This window comes from Numida meleagris, chromosome 5 (genome assembly GCF_002078875.1).
Source record: "Numida meleagris isolate 19003 breed g44 Domestic line chromosome 5, NumMel1.0, whole genome shotgun sequence".
In the NCBI taxonomy this organism is placed as follows: Eukaryota; Metazoa; Chordata; class Aves; order Galliformes; family Numididae; genus Numida; species Numida meleagris.
In genome coordinates, this window is record NC_034413.1 from 8,009,548 (window position 1) to 8,028,883 (window position 19,336).

Below are 19,336 nucleotides of genomic sequence, written 5' to 3' on the forward strand. Positions count from 1 at the left end.
GCTCCTCGGTTGTATGACTGCACAGAAGCCTGTATTAGTACTCCAGCTCCATATGTTCTTAGTCAAAGCTGTAAAAGTGTTACCCAAAGTGAAATGATTGTAACAAAACAATTCTATTTGATGGAAGCTGCTGTTAATATGGCTCAGCCGCAATGAAACATTTCCACTACGATTGTTATTGTTGTCAATAGAACAAAACCTTCACCTCCCTGCATGAGCAAGAAATGGGGGAGGGTGTATTGTCTCATTCCTTACTTAAGGTTTGGGTGAAGTCAAACCAAGCACGTGCTTCCAGGATCTTCCATCTGTCCAGGGGCCACGCAGTGCGGAGCATAGCTGTGTCTGTAAGCACCCACACGGTGCAAACCATGGCACCATCCACTCACAGTAACGTGGCCAGCAGGGCTCCAGAGCACAACTCAGCGCAGCAAGACCTGCCGCAGGAGCTAAGCCAGCTCTTGGGATCCCTGCAATAAACTGAAGTGTGCAAACAGGCTATGGCTCCTGCAGCACAACATCTCTCATCTGTCTTATGTGCAGAAATGGAATAAAACCAGACCTCATTTTCCAGGTTGCTGAAACAACCTGGAGAGCCTTTGCAGCTCCATGCTCAGGTCCACAGATGGTCGGCTGACACCCATGGCTGCAGGGCCCTGCAGGAAGGGGAGTGTGAAATGAATGGTGCTTGTTAGCTCACAGATTTTAACGAAGTTGTAATGCCTCATGGCACACACATTTCACTGCTTCCACATCTCTGCTGATGTAAAAACTGACAAACGCATCAAACCACGAAAGGAAAGATAAAATTTGTAATGTTTATTTTTCCGTGAAAAAGCTTTACAAGGAGGAAGAGGTTTCACAGGAGTAAGAATACATTCCTCAATAGCTGCTCATCTGCTAATTGAAATCTGAGGCTGACATTTCCTCTACGGTGTATTTATTTGTTCTCCTAATATTACAGGACATTTACCTTTTTCTTAAAAAGGATCATAATCCATGAATATTGTTAAGAACTCGATTAGGTAATGCTTATGTGAAGGATCTCCACCATCTCCATAAGCTGTGGATGAAGTGCCTTCAGTTTTAATTCTTCCCATACTTTGCAGCAACAAATACAAAACATATCTTTTAAATGTCCAAATATTTGAAAGGCTTTACAACACACACAATGCAAAAACAGAGGTTTAGTATCCCAAAGGGCAGGCAAAAAGAATCCCATGTCCTCAAAGCAACACTGAAGTTTTCGAGGAAGAAAATACAATCCCCATCTTTCCACCTAAACAATATAGAGACATTTATTAAGGTGTTAAGTGCTTGACTGTGACTTGATCTGCTACTGTTCTACTGCTGGAATGTTAAGACATGCCAGCATCAGAACCTAAATGAAGTGATATAATTTCACAGTGAGAGTACCTGACCCATAGCTGCCTCTATACACAGACCTCTGCCGTTTAAATAATCTTTGCCAATCTGCAGAAGAGGAAAAAAAAAATAACAAAAAAAACCCCAACCCCAAAAGACCAAAACCTTGCCCCTAAAATACCAAGAATCATCCTTGCCCACCTAAAGCTTTGCCCTCCATCTCACTTGCACTGCAATTTCTGCAAGATGTTTGAAATCACCCTGCCAAGTTTACTCCTCTCTCTTATGCACACTTAAGAACAGCTCCAGAAGTATGTTCGCAAGATTGAGAAAAAGACTTGAGAGTGAAGTACTCCATAAGACTAGCTTGAGCAAAAAGCACCTTCACTTTGACGTGGTTCAAAGACATAACAGTGAAGTAAAACTCTTTACAGCTTCAGAATTAGCAGAGTTAAAAAACAAACCAGCAAAAACCAAAGCCCAAACTCACAAATCATGAAGGTCAAATAAATACCTTATGTCATTCAGTACTCCAGCATTTCTATGAAGACACACGTTCAAGTATTTTTATTCAAGGCACTGATTTTTTCCTTCAGTCATCCTGATGCAATGAAAACACAGAATTTCTGTCACACTGGGCTGAACTACTGTCCCAGGAGACACCTACTGCTATCCTTGGAGAGCCTGAATTTCACCTTGTTGCAGTTTTTCAACTACTTGATGATATATGGAAGAGAAAGATTTAAATGCACTGATTCTCCTTTAAAAGCAAGGATGGGTACACGTGAAGTTAGATACTCAATATATAAAATATTCAGCAATTCTGTTATAGAATCATAGAATATCCCAAATTGGAAGGGACCTTTTCCTGACACCCAGCCGGACCCTCAGGACACGTGCCTTGAATGGATGGTTATAAAACATGTATTTCAGTTTCATCAAAAGCTTAAAGAACAAGATCTTGTTCTTCAAAACTTAAAACCAAATCAGGAATACTTATATTCCATATTAATAAGCCTGACAGAGATGACACTGGAACAGGTTGCCCAACGAGGTTGTGGATGTCACCTCCCTGGAGGCATTCAGGGCCAGGCTGGATGGGGCTGTGAGCAACCTGGTCTAGAGGGAGGTGTCCCTGCCTACTGCAGGGGCTTGGAACGAGATGATCTTAAAGGTCCCTTCCAACCCAAACCAGTCTATGACTCTATGAGATGGGTTGAGTTTCTAAATATTTAGTCAGAAGGAGAAATATACACTGTGGAACACAGCTCTCCTGAGGCATGTTGAATACATAGCACTGAGTAAAGGTAGACATTTCTACAAGCATCATTTCTTCAGCTCAAAATTGTCCATGTTCTAAATGAACTAGGAGAGACCTGAACGATTCTTCTAGTTCTTTTGCTTAGCCCTAAGTAAAGTACTGCAGCTGGACAAAAAGTTCTCTTGTGTGCTTGAAAGCAATGGACCAACAAAGCAGTCAACTAAACAACAAGTAGGGGATGGGCAATGGGTTGGCAAAGGGAATTATCAATCTTGGATCCCTCTATGGTAACAAAGTATTGGCCATGTTTCATTCTTGGGGAAACTACCGGAGGAAAAGACAGACCCAAAAACATAATGAATACCTCCCATAATATTCAGAACAAACCCAGAAACTGAAGTCACACATAGCTGTACTGAATACTTAGTAAGAATGAATCCCAATCCTTAACAAGAGTAAATGATTTTACGCGACAGTACAACATCTGCAAAATGTAGGAATAGCAAGTTCTGATGGATGAGAGTAGTCAAACTTTGTTATGTGAATATAATGGAATGTAAAATATTAGAGATGTTATTTCTAAATTCATGATCTGCTGTACAATGCAAAGACAAATGTGGCAGTCTAATTAAAAAAAATAACCAGGGCTCACTTCTGCAATGACTGTCTATAACTGACTTCTACCACTCTGCCACCTTCCCAGCTAGGGACAGAGAAGCTCATTTAATCTCTGACAAACTTTTCCCAATGTAAATCATTAATTCTGACTACTAGATTTTTGCCAACATAAAATCTGAACAGATTTTATAACTGATCTAGTAGACTTGAGTGCACAGTTACCGTCAAGAAGGGTGGGTGATAAGCTGCTATGCATGGTAAATTTTTCTCAGAACAATCGCAGCTTGGAGGACACATAAACGCACACACAACCTGTTACAGCATCTCTCATAAATTATACAAAGAAGAAAACTTACTCTTGACTTGCAACACACAATTTATGAACACACTTCTGTGTAAGTTTAGGTGCCATGTGTCTTTGACGTAAAGAGCAACAGTAATTTTCAGAAATTATAGACAGTAAGAATGTACCTCAATCTCTGCTATTTCCTCCCAAAGTGTAAGCCATTTAGAAATAGATATCTCATTAATAACTCTACAAAGTCAAACATTTAAGGCTTTTGTGTACGTAGTAAACCTTGTTAGGAATCAAAAATTCAAGATAATTTGAAACTGTGGTCAAGAGTCCAACACTCTTTGCTAAAATAAATAGTAACTGAAGGGGCAGAAAGACATGCCCCTGTCACTTCATTCTGATCATCTCCCTCCTGTAAGGAAGAGATTAGGAACAAGTTTTTCTTGATGCTCTCGCAAAAAGTAGTTTTACCCATGGTTTGAACAACAAGATTTGTTCACTGGAATAAAACAAGTGGATTAAGAATATATACATATGCACCTTTTCTCAGGCTAAGCAGATAAGGCATTTCCATGACACTACTCTCTCATGTATTACTCATCTGGTCTGGACTTGCTTTGTATCGCATTACCACAGTAATACAAAACCACAATGCCCTACAAGTGGAAGACGTGAGGCAAAACATGAACTATGAAGAGGTGTATCCAGTAGAAAAACCCCAAAAATCCACGAGAGAATCTGATACAAAAAAGAACCAACTAAAAATGAATGCATAAAATGTATGCCCATCGACAACAGACTCACGCAGTCAGCGTTCCTCCTCTTCCTTCAACAGAGGGGAACAAACTACAGAAAGATGTTACTGAATTCATACAATGTGAAAAGCTATGAGGAGACATTACTCTCCTTCCTTGAAATTACATTATCTTTCTCCTAGTAAAATGAAAGCTCTAATTAAATAAAAACATCTCCTGGAACTTTCAACGTATTCATTCACAAACAAAAGCTGACCTAGGAAAGCAAACACCAGAACTAAAAACTGCAAAAGCCTTGGAACTTGCTTCTATGGTAGAATGCAAGCATGACCAATATTCTTTAGAGATTTGCTACAGTAATTTATGACTTTATTATGGTCTGATGCAAAACCTATTCAAGTCAGTGAGAAAACATGATGTGAAAAGGCTTTGAATCACATACTGCCACTGTAAGTCCAAAATCTGGGAGTGCTAAGCCATACCAAAGTACTGGTAATTTAAAATTTTTACATCAGGAAATACTACAAGCTAAACTGCCATACGAAGGGACAGCAGCCATCCGATTTTTCAGTATTTAGAGACAGAAATAAAATATCTTATTTTTCTAAATAGTATTTTGAGGATGCTTTCTGGTAACTGAACTGAAATTCCTGTAGCTTGTACAAGCTATTCTGTTTGCCTGTCTGGTTACATTCACAGCAGTTGTTGCTTCAGTGTAAGAGCACCTTGTAAACCCTGGAGAAAGCAATGGAAACAGCATCCCTTTTGTAGAATAAAAGTCAACAACATAGGCTCTTAAAAAGCATGTTATCCTAATTATAGAGTGTTCAAATGTCTGTTCAACTGATGCTGAGTGAAACATAAGTAGGGACTCGGTGAGTTCGTATGCTATTTCCTGGACAAACAAAATAGTGTCAGGCTTAACGTGATAGATGCCAGTCATAGTGAACACACACAGTGAGTGAGGATCAGAAAAACTCTGGTAACTTCATCAGGGAGAACTGGAGCACACTGAGAATCAGCTGCTCCTAAGACCACAAAGGAGAATTATTACAGCAGTGTCCCTGTGGGAAAGCCATGAAGATAGATCAGGTTAAGCTCTCCCTTTTACTCTAAAGGGGTTCAGGACTTACAGGATGCAGGTGGGGAAAGCATTTCGTGACATTCATCTTTTCTTTGTAAGTAACAAGACAAATGCATTTCTGAGGTGGTCTCACACCTTCTGCCTCTGTTAGTCATTACACTGCAGTAACAGGGAATGTACTAACAATGGCATGAATCTGGTACGTCCCTAGTGTGTACTGGATACACTCCTTGTTTATACAGGATTCACTCAACTGCTGCAAGACACAGACTTAAAAGAGAAATAAAATAATCCAACACATATTCCTATAGTTTTCCTTGAAATGCAACTATTTGGCTATGACTAAATACTTAAAGGTCCTTTAAAGTCTGAGCCTGGATGTCAGCTGGATGCTTATGCAACAGTTTTCCTACTATCTGCTACCACTCCTTTCCAATAAGTTTACAATGGTTGTGAATGTGCCTACTTATAGTAACTAGAAGTTGAATCTTGAAAAGAAAAAACACATGACCCTTAAGCACATGTTGGTAGATGTATATTTAGATAGAAAATGTATCTACAATACTATATTTCAACATTAGATGCTGTAGGTAAATAAAGTTAGGAATACATGGCCTTTCCCTACAGCAATTCTTTAATTAAAAAAATATGATTTAGATTATATTTGTTGCAGCTTTTTTTCCTGAGTACCAGAGAATTTTGTGATCTTGTCCAACTGAAACTGATTTTTTTTCTCTAATTTCCAACTAAAATTACACTACATTGGTCTATCCGCTGAGTTACGTACTCAAGGTAACTTTAAGAGTTTGATTTGTTATTCTGAATTTCTGAAACTAATGCCTGTTTTTTTTTTCAGTAAGCAGCAGAAAAACTGTGAGCTAGCTGGAAGCTGATCTAAGGTTTCCTGGCTACCACCCAAAGTTAAACACCAAAAAAATCTGAAGGAGCTATAATAAAATGTAAGGAATGATAAATGCTCCAATCAAGTTCTTCAGTTTCATCCTTCTAACAGCATTTGCAATCTGTGAACAAAGTAGCAAAGCTCTATCCTTCTTCAGAATGGCATATGAGGTTGTGAGGCTTTCCCAAAGGAACTGAAAGACTGAATTAGAAGAAATGATTTTTAAAAAGCAAACAAACAAACAAACAAAAAAACCACAAGAGAAGTAATAGTTCAGTCCTCAGCTTGCTGACAGGTGGTGAGATAATCACCATTTCTGGTACTACAGAGAACTCACAGATAGGCTGGCACTTCAATAGAAGGAAAAAACACACCAATCCATATGGTCCCCCCAAAACAAAAGCCCTTTGAGTTCATGACCGACGTGTCAGTCAGCTTTTAAGAAGGATCAACAACAAATCATACTGGGGAATTACTGACAAGTGTCAGGAACCATGGCGACTGCTTTAGAAAAGACTACCACATAAAAATTCTTCCACTATCATGCTTCGTACTCAATGCAAAAATACTATCTTCCAACTTAAAAACCAATTCATCTTCTCAGAACTGATCCTCATAATCAGAGCACTGACCCTAATCCAGCTGCCACTTAAGCACTGTGGAAATCCTTCCAATTTGGGCAAGACACTCGCACATCCTTCCTGGTATTTGCTATGGCAAATTGATCAAATTTTACTTGCAAAACATTGAAACACCAAAGGCAGAGTTCTGGAACACGGTTTCAAAGCATTTCACTCAAAGATGAAATCACCAGCTTTCTAGCAAACAGTCAGAACCTCCAGACATGATATTATCACAGGTATAGCTCTCATTCAGAGGCCACCGTAACAAATGAGTGAGAGGACAAACAGCAACTTCAAACAACTTTGAATCAGACTTCAAGAGGGTTGTATTACTCCAAATATTTTAAGTTTGCAAGAAAGAAGTCCTCAGACAATGTTTTACATTGAAATTGTAGACGTGAGAAAGTGATTCACTTGCTTGAAATGGATGGCATTTAATTTCTGCAGTTTAGATAATCAAACATTTTCTATCACTTACCATAAAATGTAAATCAGTACATATTAGAAAGATTCCAGCATGGTTTTATGACTTTTTTTCTTTACAAATATACATATACATCAGAGAGGCACATTCTTTGTTAGAAATCAGTGTGATTTTTTTGGAGGAACTTAAACACTTCCTTTCACAGGAATTTTTCCATGAAGCTGTCCTCTTCATATAAGGCAGTCAGATTTGAGTTCAGCAAAACACTCAGCTTAAATAATATTAGAGCTACACTTAATTTAAGATATATTTTCAAAATACATGTGCCATAGATGCTGTTCAGAAAAGCAAGCAAGATGCTTCTTTTGCAGCCTCGAGAAAGAAACCATTAGTTTTGACATCCTGTTAAAATTTAAGGGCACAAAGGGAATCTATAAGTGTTAGTCCCACGTAATTCTGTGTACAATGCAAAGAACTTCTTACAGGAGCATCACAAAGCAATATTAACTCTTTCAAAAGGACTTGTTGCTCATTACTTAGAATGGCGTATGTCCAATATATTCACAATTGGCAACAAAGTCTAGAGCATTACGATATCATTGCTGCTACTGTAATGAAAAGAAATTGAGGTTGTGATTACAAATTTTCCCGTTAATCTAAGAAACTCTGCTTCATTTTACCAAGCACTAGTTAGTTAAAAACGAATGCGTTAGTTCAACTTGAGTCAAATTGCCTTGGTTTGTACTTCCTATCTGTAAAGGCTGATTGAATGAGATTCCTTTCATCATGCAGGCACTGCTATCTTTACTGCAATAGTAGAGGCACGCTTTGATAGCCAGGACAGCTTCAGCTGATAGACAGACTCTTGGTAGCTGAAAGGGAATGACAGTTTGACAGGAAACATCCTTAATTTCTCCAGACAGATACTGTCCTTGAAGCAGCCATGTATTATTATCTGCAAAAGAACAACAAGTTTTATCATTAGGATATTTAACACCATATCTGAAACTAACAGAAAACACTCATTTTACCTATATGACAACATGGCCTTTCTTTAGCAATCATTTAAGGATGGAAAGATCCACAGCTTTGCTTCAAACTTGTGGGTACATATACAGTACACCTTTGTTAAATGCAACGATCTGCAATTTATCCTATACACTCCTCAGAGGATATTAATATATTTTATTTCTGAGATACACAAGCAAAACTCCTTAAATTATTGGGCTGTTATATGTTTTCATCTGAGGTCTAATACTCCAGGTAAGATGACTGCCATAAATACACAAAACTGCAGGAACTTTCTGACATATCCCAACAGAAATGTTGGCTTTACAAGCGGTACGCTGAAATTTACCCATGTTCAGACAGTTACAGCATAACTGGAGTTATTTATTTAAATTTTTAAGAGCACATGAACTTAAAAACAAACTGCACAATAAACACTCACTGCATTGTTCTCTGCATTTTCGATTAAAGTAAGATGGGTAAGTGCTCTTCCTGGCATTTTTCAGAAAACACATAAAAGTTGGCTTTAGAAGTTACGAGCTTGCAATGACTTGCTGAGTTTAAGTCACTCAACTTCCTCCAGCTTTACTAATGCCTGAAAGTCTGACGTAGATCTCCACCTCAACAACATATAGAGATTTTGCAGGCCAAAAGGTGTGCTGAGTATCCTGGGAATATTCTACTTGTACTCTCCAGGCACAAACTGTGGTAAGAAACAACCTAAAATCATGAGGTATATAAACAAATTGCGGTTCCTGTACCGTATTTGTTGAATGCTTCTAAAAACAATCCATTTAATTAAGCTATCACCTGGAGAGTCAGACACTTTGAAAGCTGGCCAAAAAAACGTGAGTCAGAAAATGAGATGTTTCGTTTCAGATCACTTTAATTGCATCTACAGGGAGGAATGACTACTAACATGTATTTATCATTGTAAAAGCCAATATGGCACATAAATTCAGGCTGGGAACAATTACTAAAACTCAGCAGAATTTTACAACCTAGCAGCATTTCAGAAAAGGATTACTTTTCAATGCAGTATACCAAATGGGCAAAAGTAACTGAAATACAAATGTTCTGTGTATTGCTTCTAAAATTTGACAAAGAAGCTACAGGAGAAGATATTCCAAGTTTTTTCTTTTTTAAATTGCTTAGCAAGGTTTGTTCTGCCCTATAACGGCTGAGTGGATATCTTAACTTACTCCAGGAGGTAACAGTTCTCTGTACATCACTGACTGTTAGGGTGTGCAGAATATAAAAACAAATGTGTTCATGAAGTTCAGAAATCTCACGTACTCTGAGTACTAAACATCATCCCTTCAACTCCAAGATCGCCAGTTTATGGTGGCTGCCTTACTTAAGCACACAGCACCTACCACAGGATACTACTTCGAAACATTGGTATTTCAGAGGGACAAATATGTTAAATGCATCAGACTTAAAGCAAATGAGCCATACCTGAGTAAGTCAACAGTCAGGCAAAATTGTGTTAACACACAAAGAATGTGTGAAAAAGATGGGTTATTTTGTAAATGGTCTTTCATGTGGTACTTCTGTATGAAAGTTTTTACTTTGGAATGGTACTTCCAAGGGCACTGATAGATATTCCCTTCTGAGTGCAGCTGGAACACTGGAAAACATTGTCTCCAAACACTCACTAATGGTCACCCTTTGCAAGAAGGTTTTTCAGATAACCTTGCTATTTTTGTACTGAAGAGAATTTCAGGGAACACGCTCACACGGCCTAGTCTACCAGTCATGACTTTGGACAAAGTAGTGTCCAGAGTAAGGATGGCAACGATGGCTACAATTAAACCATTCCAGCCACATGCCACATGAACAAGTTCCATGCGTTCTTTTAAAATACTTAAGAACTGAGAGAGATTAACTTAGACTCTGGACTCCCACTTCCCGGTAACCAAGACATGAAGTTACAGTGCATCCAAAGTCACACAGAAAGTGAGCAAAAGAACCTCCAATAAACGTCAATCTGCATCCCTGACATACCATAATTTAGTTCTGATATAAGGTGTGCCTTATTATAGAAGTACTCAAGCACAAACAAAGAAACACGAATTACAACCAAGTCAGTTCAAAGTGGTTATGTACAAATGTACCTCAATTTTTTGAAGAGATGAAAGGAAAAAATGGAATTTCATTCTGGAATATGTTTCAGCTTCGCAAGAAGCTTTCTGCCAGAGACAGGTAGTGAGACTGCGATAAGCCACTCACAGAGACAGAGTAAAGAGGGCAAGCATTCAAGGAGGAAAAATGTCAACTGTTCTGTGAACAGTAGCTCTGCAAGCCCTCACTGGCAGTTTGTTTTATGGAAGTTTTACAAAAATTAACACAGCATGCATTAATTCAAGCAAAAAGCTACAGTCGTCTGTTGTACCAAATGCTGTACTTGTTTTGTTTGGTTGGTTTTTGTTTAATTCTTCCCACTTCAGTTTTCCAATTTAACAACTAAAATGGCATTTAGCATATCACAATGTAAGTAATATAGCAACAGAGACTGGGAGGGTTGTTTTGGTTCAGACTGAGATCCCTCATATTACCTGCATGCAATGACAAAATCTACTTCTCATCTTATCTACTCCCATTCCACTGATAAAACAACATAAGCACTTTACCTTCTGCTGTGATAAACCAGGAATTAGGTGCTTCTTCATTCAATTTTGAATCTGGAGGGAGAGTCAACTTCAAAAGAAACTGAATTGTCTGACCGGGAGCTGCACTCAGTGAAGGAAGCTGAATGTTTGGAGCAGATTTCGGCAGTTTCGGAAGGTTTGCTATTTGGTCCTTTTGCACAGCCAGGTTATCTGTAACATCGCAGGTTTCTGGATTCAGGATAGGCAACTATCAGTAGAAATCAAAGTATTAATTTTCATTTGTACTGGTACGGCAAATAGGCTTTCAAAACACAATCACTTTCACAGCTGACATGGACTAGGAAAACTAATGCATGACAATACAGCTACTGTACTGAAACTCTCTGTTAGAGTGCAATAATACTGCAATGACAGGCAGGGAAAAGGAAGGACAAAGTGACTTCTTAAATTAAAGGGATGAAACTGATTGATCCCTAGAAAAATATTTACTATTAAAATCATAAAATCCGATTCAGTTTTACAGTGCTCACTACTTCAATTTAAAATTTGAACATTTGCTTTGTATTTTTATTTAAAATAAGATTTGAAGCTATTTTCTCCTGACTGGGCGCTAACTGCATCCTTTGGTAATAAAATCCAAGAATCTAACTACGCAAATTACACAGCAAAGTAAACAACAATTTCCCAGAAAATGCACCAAGATGTTACATGGTATGAAAATTTAAACACGCACTAACATTGCACACTGTGAAATGCAAGAAACATACAAGAAAACAGTAGGACAATTACATCATATATTTATGAGAACAGTAAAACGTGGTGCCATTATAAGATGGACAGCAGAGCAAATCTGTTTTGCTTTCATGTTTACAAGCACACCGAGCACTGCTGTATTTGAAAGTAGATTTCATTCGGCAACTTGAAAGCCCCAAATAAGGAATATATGAAATTCTGCAAGGCACACACTAAAACTTCACGTTTAAAGTAAGTTCAGCACCATAACAGTAAATTCAAGACATCACAGTACACATTTTTGCCAAATTTGGAAGAATTTGGATCTACGAACTTTTGGTTTTGGAGCTATAGGAGAGCGATGACAACACTTCTGCTCTCCCCACAGGACTTATAATACAGAAACTATTGCTGACTTTTCTCTCCAGACAACTGCTGCAAGCTAGCATTTCTGTAATTAATATTCTCAACGTTGTGCATATTTTGGGGTATATTTAGATCTCAGAAATACAGATGCAGAACTAGAGACAATGGAGTTAACAAATATAGGATCTATTACAAACACTGTGGGGAGAAAGTAAGCAATTGCACAATAAGCTACACAGAAATACATGAAGTACAAAGGGGGAGATTTGCTCTGGCATACAACAGTTTATGCAATAGTACATGTAGAATAGCTGAAATTTGGCAAAAATGACACCTTAGATTGCCACCTGATCTTCGGGATAGACTATGTAACACACTTTAAGGCAATGACCTCTACAAATCATGCCATATAACTTGATTACAGACCTGGTAATTGATTTCAAATTCCACTCATTATAAAGGCAATTGCTATGGCTCACAAAATTCTCTTCGTATTGAAAAACCGGGCTATACTATTTAACAGCTTGTATTTCAGTATTATTACTTAGTAGAGGATAATCACTCTTTCATGCAAAAGTTGCCTTCCAAGGACTAGGGCATTCAACGCATACGCTAACAGACGATGTTTGCTTGTCAGATCATCACAAAACATTACGCGAATACACCTACCAAAAAGTTTATCAGCTATATGATTTTTTACACCGCTTGCCAAAGTCTGTAATAGTAATTTACACCAAGAAACACCACTGTCAGACTGTTTAATAAATATTACTTGCCATGGATAGAATTTTTGTTTCCAAATCCAGCACTTTAATCTGATGATTATTTGTGTCTGCAACATACATCAAACGGCCATTGTCTTCAACGCACAAACCTCCTGGTTCATTGAAAGTCGACTGTGTAAAGCTGGAGCCAATAACATTGCCTGCATCTCCCGTGCCTGCCAGGGTAGCACAGTTCTTCATTTTGGGATCTACAATCTTAATCTAAGATTTAAAAAAAGACCAAAAAAAGACCACTTTCTGAAAAAACTACCAGAATTGAGGAGTTCTGCATTATATTTTACCCCACATTTTCAGAAGCCAGTGCTAAACTTGATTCTCTTAGCTAACAAGTGTGTGTCCTAGAAGACAGGTTATCATACTTTACCAAAAGACATCTCCCCTTTTTCCTCCTGAACTCCATTCAGTTGTCTCTATTTAAGGCACCTATTCCTTTGGTGTACACATATGCTGAACAGCTTGTTTTTTCTAGTATTTGTTGCCATTCTGAAAACATTTGCAAAATAGTAAGACAACAAAACTGGGAGGCTAACTTTTAAATATGTTTTTCTAAAAATGGACGAGTTATTTTTTTTTCTTAAAGTAATAGCAAAAAAGTTGATAATGTTGCAATGCTTTAAGCCAAATTTCATTTGCCCCTGCAATTTTAATGAGTGTTTATTGATACCTACCTTAGTCCTCAAGTAAAACAAATTACTTGCCTTCAATTCAATTTATCATCGGAAAGCTAGTAACTTTATGGACACGAAAGCTTATACAATGTCATGTGAAAACAATCAGATAAAACAATGTCTCATCTTTGAATTCCAAGGGGTAAAAACTGGCAGGAAGTGTCGATCTGCCTGGGGGTAGAGAGGCCCTACAGAGAGATCTGGACAGGCTGGATCTCTGGGCTGAAGCCAACGGGATGAGGTTCAACAAGACCAAGTGCCGGGTCCTGCACTTTGGCCGCAACAACCCCAGGCAACGCTACAGGCTTGGGGCAGAGTGGCTGGAAAGTTGTATGGAGGAAACGGACCTAGGGGTATTAGTCGACGCTCGGCTGAGCATGAGCCAGCAGTGTGCCCAGGTGGCCAAGAAGGCCAATGGCATCCTGGCTTGTATCAGAAATAGTGCTGCCAGTAGGAGTAGGGAAGTCATTCTCCCTCTGTACTCAGCCCTAGTGAGGCCCCACCTCGAGTACTGTGTCCAGTTTTGGGCCCCTCACTGCAAAAAAGACATTGAGGCCCTGGAGCGTGTTCAGAGGAGGGCGACGAAGCTGGTGAGGGGTCTGGAGCACAGGCCTTATGAGGAGCGGCTGAGGGAGCTGGGATTGTTCAGTCTGGAGAAGAGGAGGCTCAGGGGAGACCTCATCGCTCTCTATAACTACCTGAAGGGAGGTTGTAGTGAGCTGGAGGTCAGCCTCTTCTCTCTTGTAACTAGTGACAGGATGAGGGAGAATGGCCTCAAGTTGCGCCAGGGGAGATTTAGGCTGGACATTAGGAAACACTACTTTTCTGAAAGAGTGGTCAGGCGCTGGAATGGGCTGCCCAGGAAGGTGGAGTCACGGTCCCTGGAGGTGTTCAAGAAACGTTTAGATATAGCGTTGGGAGACATAGTTTAGTGGGATTGTTGGTGGTAGGTGGATGGTTGGTCTAGGTGATCTTGTAGGTCTTTTCCAACCTAGCTCATTCTATGATTCTATGATTCTATAATTCAAAACATGGGTGGCTTTTCTGAGGAAAGAGCGAGTCCTCTTGCTCTCCCAGTTTTATCAAACCTGCAGTATTCCTGAATAAGCACTCCCAGTTGTTTTGCCACAGTTTAGCGTCTTTAGAAAGACACAAGGAATGAGTCTTTAGTTAGATCTGTAACTTGGCACAAAACTGACCTTCCCCAAGGGGCCATCATGTCAACACAGCGTATGGCAACAAAACAATGGGTAAAGAGAAGAATCCAGAAAGGAAGGAAGGAAGGAAAAAGAACCCACAAAAGGACTCTTATCATTTGTTTCTTCAGCTCCACCAAGCACAACCTTCACATGTTCTGAAAATAATCTCTTACAGTAGTAAAAATTGTGAAGCCTGTATATATCACGCTACTGCACGCTTACCTTATGATTATAGGAATCTGCCACATACAGCAGTTTTCTTTTCTTGTCCCATGTTATTCCTAGGGGATGCTGCAGCTTGGCATTTATGCCTGCTCCATCCACATCACCAAAGGCAAACAAATTCTGAAGAAGTACGTTACCAAATGAAATTATTTGATTATTCAATGCTGGCATTAATTTAAATTGTTGGAATTAAATGGAAATTCATTCTGACAAAAAAAAAATCAAGACAACTTCCAAAAAAGGAAACTGAAAACTAGGAAGCAAGGATACTAATGATGGAAATGGAAATTATCACATTTAAGTAATCGACATGAATCCAGCTGGCTTTAACAACCACGCAATGCAGTTTCCATTCAACTATCTTATAAACAAGTCAAGTGATTTTGTATCTGAGGAGCAACAGTATGCTCTATAACCTGAGCACCGCAACTGGCACACATTCGCATTCCAAGCAGTGACGTTAAGAAACTGATGGCCACAGAAACTAATTTACCCTCTCACCCCAAAAGTGGTTCCTCCAGGTCAGGCTTGAGGAATATTAGTAGGGCAGTGTGGGGAAGTTTGAAGTGATTACCAATGGATCTCTCTCTCCTCCTACAAGGTGCTTCACAGCTCCATCTTTCAGAGAGATCATTCGCACAGTGCTGCTCTCACTATCTGCTACAAAAAGGCAGTTCCACGGCTCTTCGGAAGCCAGAGACAGTCCAGAAGGTTGTGCAAAGCCAGCCTTATGAGGGTATGCATTGTTCCTGTTCTCTTCATTTCCACTCCCAGCAAATCGAAGACAGACTCCTTTCTTTAAATCACTAAAGGAAAATAGTACTTATCTTCAAGAACGAGTCTGACATACTTCAGACATTATGCATAAACAGAAAATACAGGAAGAGCACTTGTGAGTTATAAAAACAACCGTGCTATTACAGCACAAGGAATTACTCAAAAGCTTCATGCTATCTTTTATTTCAACTTGGTTTATCATTCATCACTAGATAATTCAAATGGAATGAAAAGTAACATTCAATTGTACAACTGTACCTTACCAAGTCATACAGCTTTTTAGCAAAGGTACCATATTTCATTTCCTCCACTTCTAAGTTTGAACAAAAACAGCAAGCTACAAGCTAAGTACAGGTGGAAATAAATTACTTTAATTGGTTTATCTGCCTCTTTGGGGGTCGAAGGCTAGTTATCCAGACAAATAGCAGTTTCACATGTCTCTTATTGCAACAGCTTACCTTCCCTTTGGAAGTTTTCCACCTTCCAACATCAGAGCCCATACCTGATGAATGCCTGCCATTGCTATCCATAAAACATCATCTTCCTGGGTCCCTGAAACTTAAAAACAAATGGATATATAAGAACAGATGCAAAAGAACCAAAAAAACCCCAAAATCACTCTTTGTAAATGTTTTTTAAAACAAATAAGCCAACAAACCAATCCTGCCATCCCCACTACTCTGGCTCACTGTTTGCCACAGGGAAAAACAAAAAACAAAGAAACAAGCCATCGAGCAGGAGAGCAAGAGAATGTCTTTCATTTACCAAGAACTCTGCTATTGTTCTTATATTCTCTTCCCAAGGACATAGAATTATGTTTTTAATATCTCTGCCTGGTAAAGACAATACTTCAAATGGGATTTGCTCTTCGGAAGATTCTGCTATTGGGTCCATGTTTCACCTGTCATTTTGGGATCGTATGTTAACAAACATGTATGTATTTTTCCTAAGCGTGGTTTTCAGGGTGTTTTTTTTGTTTTGTTTTTAACTAAGCTACTGACAAAATTAGACACTACCAAAAGCTATTCATAATTGTTTACAGGCCTTGAGAGGAATAACAAGGACAGTAACTTTCAGATCAAAAGTTCACGTTAATTCCTGGTCCTTTATCCTGAAAATTCAGATATTCTAACTGCATTACTCTTAACAGTCCCACTCAAACCAGTGTACCACTAATGAGTACAGACAGTGTACACAATGTTTTTAACATAATGAAAACTGACGCTGTCCAGTCTCCAAGTTGTACTCTCTGTGCACACACACACACGTTATTGCACACAAGAAGCAGAGCTACGGAACAGTGACATTCTGATCAAGCATATATCAAGCAGCTCATTTTTCCCAACACTAACATTCACCAGTCCAAATCTATATAATTAAATAAAGCTCTCTTAGATAATATATTGCAAATAAAATGACAGAAATAGAAACAGAAAAATATTCAAGTGCTCTGTAGCTCAAAATATATCACATTACGTAAGAAATAACATATGAAGACATCTGCACTTGTGGAAGGCTCTTAAAAAAGTTACTTATCTTAGTGCTTTTTGAACAGGCTAAGGAATTGAAAAGTTGACTTTTAAAAACTGCATTATAATGGGGACTGTTAACTTTCGGACACTGTCCTAGTTCATACACATTGAATACCACTCTTTGGTTTAGTCCGACACAACTTTAAGAAGGTTTTCTAAATGGAGGAATCAGGTATTAAAATTAACTACTAGCTCGTCAACAGAAAAGTACTTTTAAATGGCTCACAGAAACTTTCTAACACACATGAACTTATAAAACAACGTCCATCTCACAGCTATTCCTGCGAACAACCTCTTGGACCAGCCCTCGCTCCCCCTTATTTGAAGGTTTCAAAATAAAAGCAATTATATGTAAAATGCCTGCCAACACCTTAGATCTGTGAAGTTAGTCCAAGGCAATCTTTCTAAAATGAAATTGCCACTGTTGCTTCAATTGGTATTCTGCTGCTGTTCCTTCAATCCTAAATCCTACTTTGCCTTGAAAGCTGCAAGCAGGAGAAAACAGCATCCCATCTCCAGCATCATTTGCTCACTGTGACCTCTCTTCAGAGCAGCACTGGTATGACTATCATGCAGTTTTGGTTCAGCCCTTCCTGTTTTTTGGATGAAGATACAAGTTTCCAAGACGGTGATCAAAGGAACTCTGCTGACCCTCTCCTGCACTTTCACATAGCTCCATGTTTTTTATGCAAAGTGGAGTTCCAAGAATAAAAGTTAGACTTCCAAAGTATCTGAATACTTTTTGTTGAGACGGAAGGTTTGCAAAATAGGTTGGAAAACAAACATTTTATAAGTCATCAGAGACATTACCAAAGCATTGGCAATATCAGAGCCCTTCACCACACACCTAACAAAACTCCCCCAAAATAGAATACCCTTTGGTTCCAGCATGTTTCTAAGAGATTTAATTGAGAAAATGACTAAGAAAACATTTCAATACTTCCTATATAGTACACGATGAATTTCCAGGATTCTGTGCCTATGCTGCATAGCTTGCACTTTTCACGTGCTACAATTTTGAGGACCCCAGAAAGAATGATGCTAAAATCACTGGTCAACTCTGAAGGCGAGCTTTCCACCTTGCTGTACATACAGTTCATTCTGATGGGTGTGGAAAACTGCTTTGTTCATTATTTAATATTCACTTCACTCAACAGTTAAATGAAGGAGTAAGACTAGAGCTGAGCACTTCAGAAAATTCTATTCCATAAAATCCAATTTCTGTAATTCCACCCACTGCTGATCCCCTGTGACAGCTGTAAGGTTTAAACACAAAAAGTGTCTAACTCTGCATATCAAAAGGCTTACCAAACTTGAGATACAGGAAAAAAGTATAAATATTAAATTTCAAATTTTACAGAACGTGCAAGATCAATAGAGATAAGATCCCTTCTTCATCTGGAGATCAAGAGAGGAAAAGTAAATAAGAACTCTGCAATTGCTGTAACAAATATTTTCTTCTGGACAGTAGTTAAAACAAATGGCATGGATAAAGCATAGAGACAGTACAAGAATACTGAGTTGTGGAAAATATGCCAGAGCTTTAATAGAAAAAAAAATTACACAAAACTAGAAAAGCAAAACCAATGCCAATGGCCGCACAGAAAATGTTTGTTTTTTTTTTAATCACACATTGGTCCTGACAATACAGATTTTGATGTTACATGTTTGAAATTAAAACAAACGTAAAAAAAACCCCAGATTCTTATTTGAGGATGAAGGGATTTGGGGACATGCCACTGTCATCCTCATACTGTTCTCGGAGGAAAAGGGAACCAGGGAAAACTAGCTTGCTGAAGTTATGATAATGCCAGCATTACCATAACTCCTTATCATCCTTGACTGGAAAGAATTTATTTTTAAAGAATTTATTACAAAACAACATAAAAGAACAAAGCAACTCTTTTACATTTATTCAATTAAGCCCCACATTCCAAACTATCTTGAGCTGCTTTAAAAATCCAATGTAGTTTCTCCTTATTAGGGTATGTACTTTCTTATCTTCAGTGCTGCCTGTATCAAAGCAGAGTATGGCTTACTAAAGTGATATACTTATGTTATAAAGATTCACTAATAATAAACTAGAGCTCTGAATGCAGTTGTGTGATG

At 38.5% G+C, this 19,336-nt stretch overlaps 1 protein-coding gene across 1 annotated transcript in view; it reads right to left on the reverse strand.

Moving 5' to 3' along the window:
• NHLRC2 (NHL repeat containing 2) overlaps positions 796-19,336 on the reverse strand; it is a 40,000-nt gene continuing 21,459 nt past the window's right edge. The window contains exons 7-12 of the mRNA XM_021398486.1: positions 16,154-16,253; positions 15,493-15,724; positions 14,916-15,038; positions 12,818-13,027; positions 10,965-11,190; positions 796-8,278 (exon numbers count right to left, since the gene is read on the reverse strand). Of these exons, the coding sequence (XP_021254161.1) occupies positions 8,010-8,278; positions 10,965-11,190; positions 12,818-13,027; positions 14,916-15,038; positions 15,493-15,724; positions 16,154-16,253 (1,160 nt within the window). The 3' untranslated portion in view covers positions 796-8,009. The remainder of the gene's footprint in view (positions 8,279-10,964; positions 11,191-12,817; positions 13,028-14,915; positions 15,039-15,492; positions 15,725-16,153; positions 16,254-19,336) is intronic.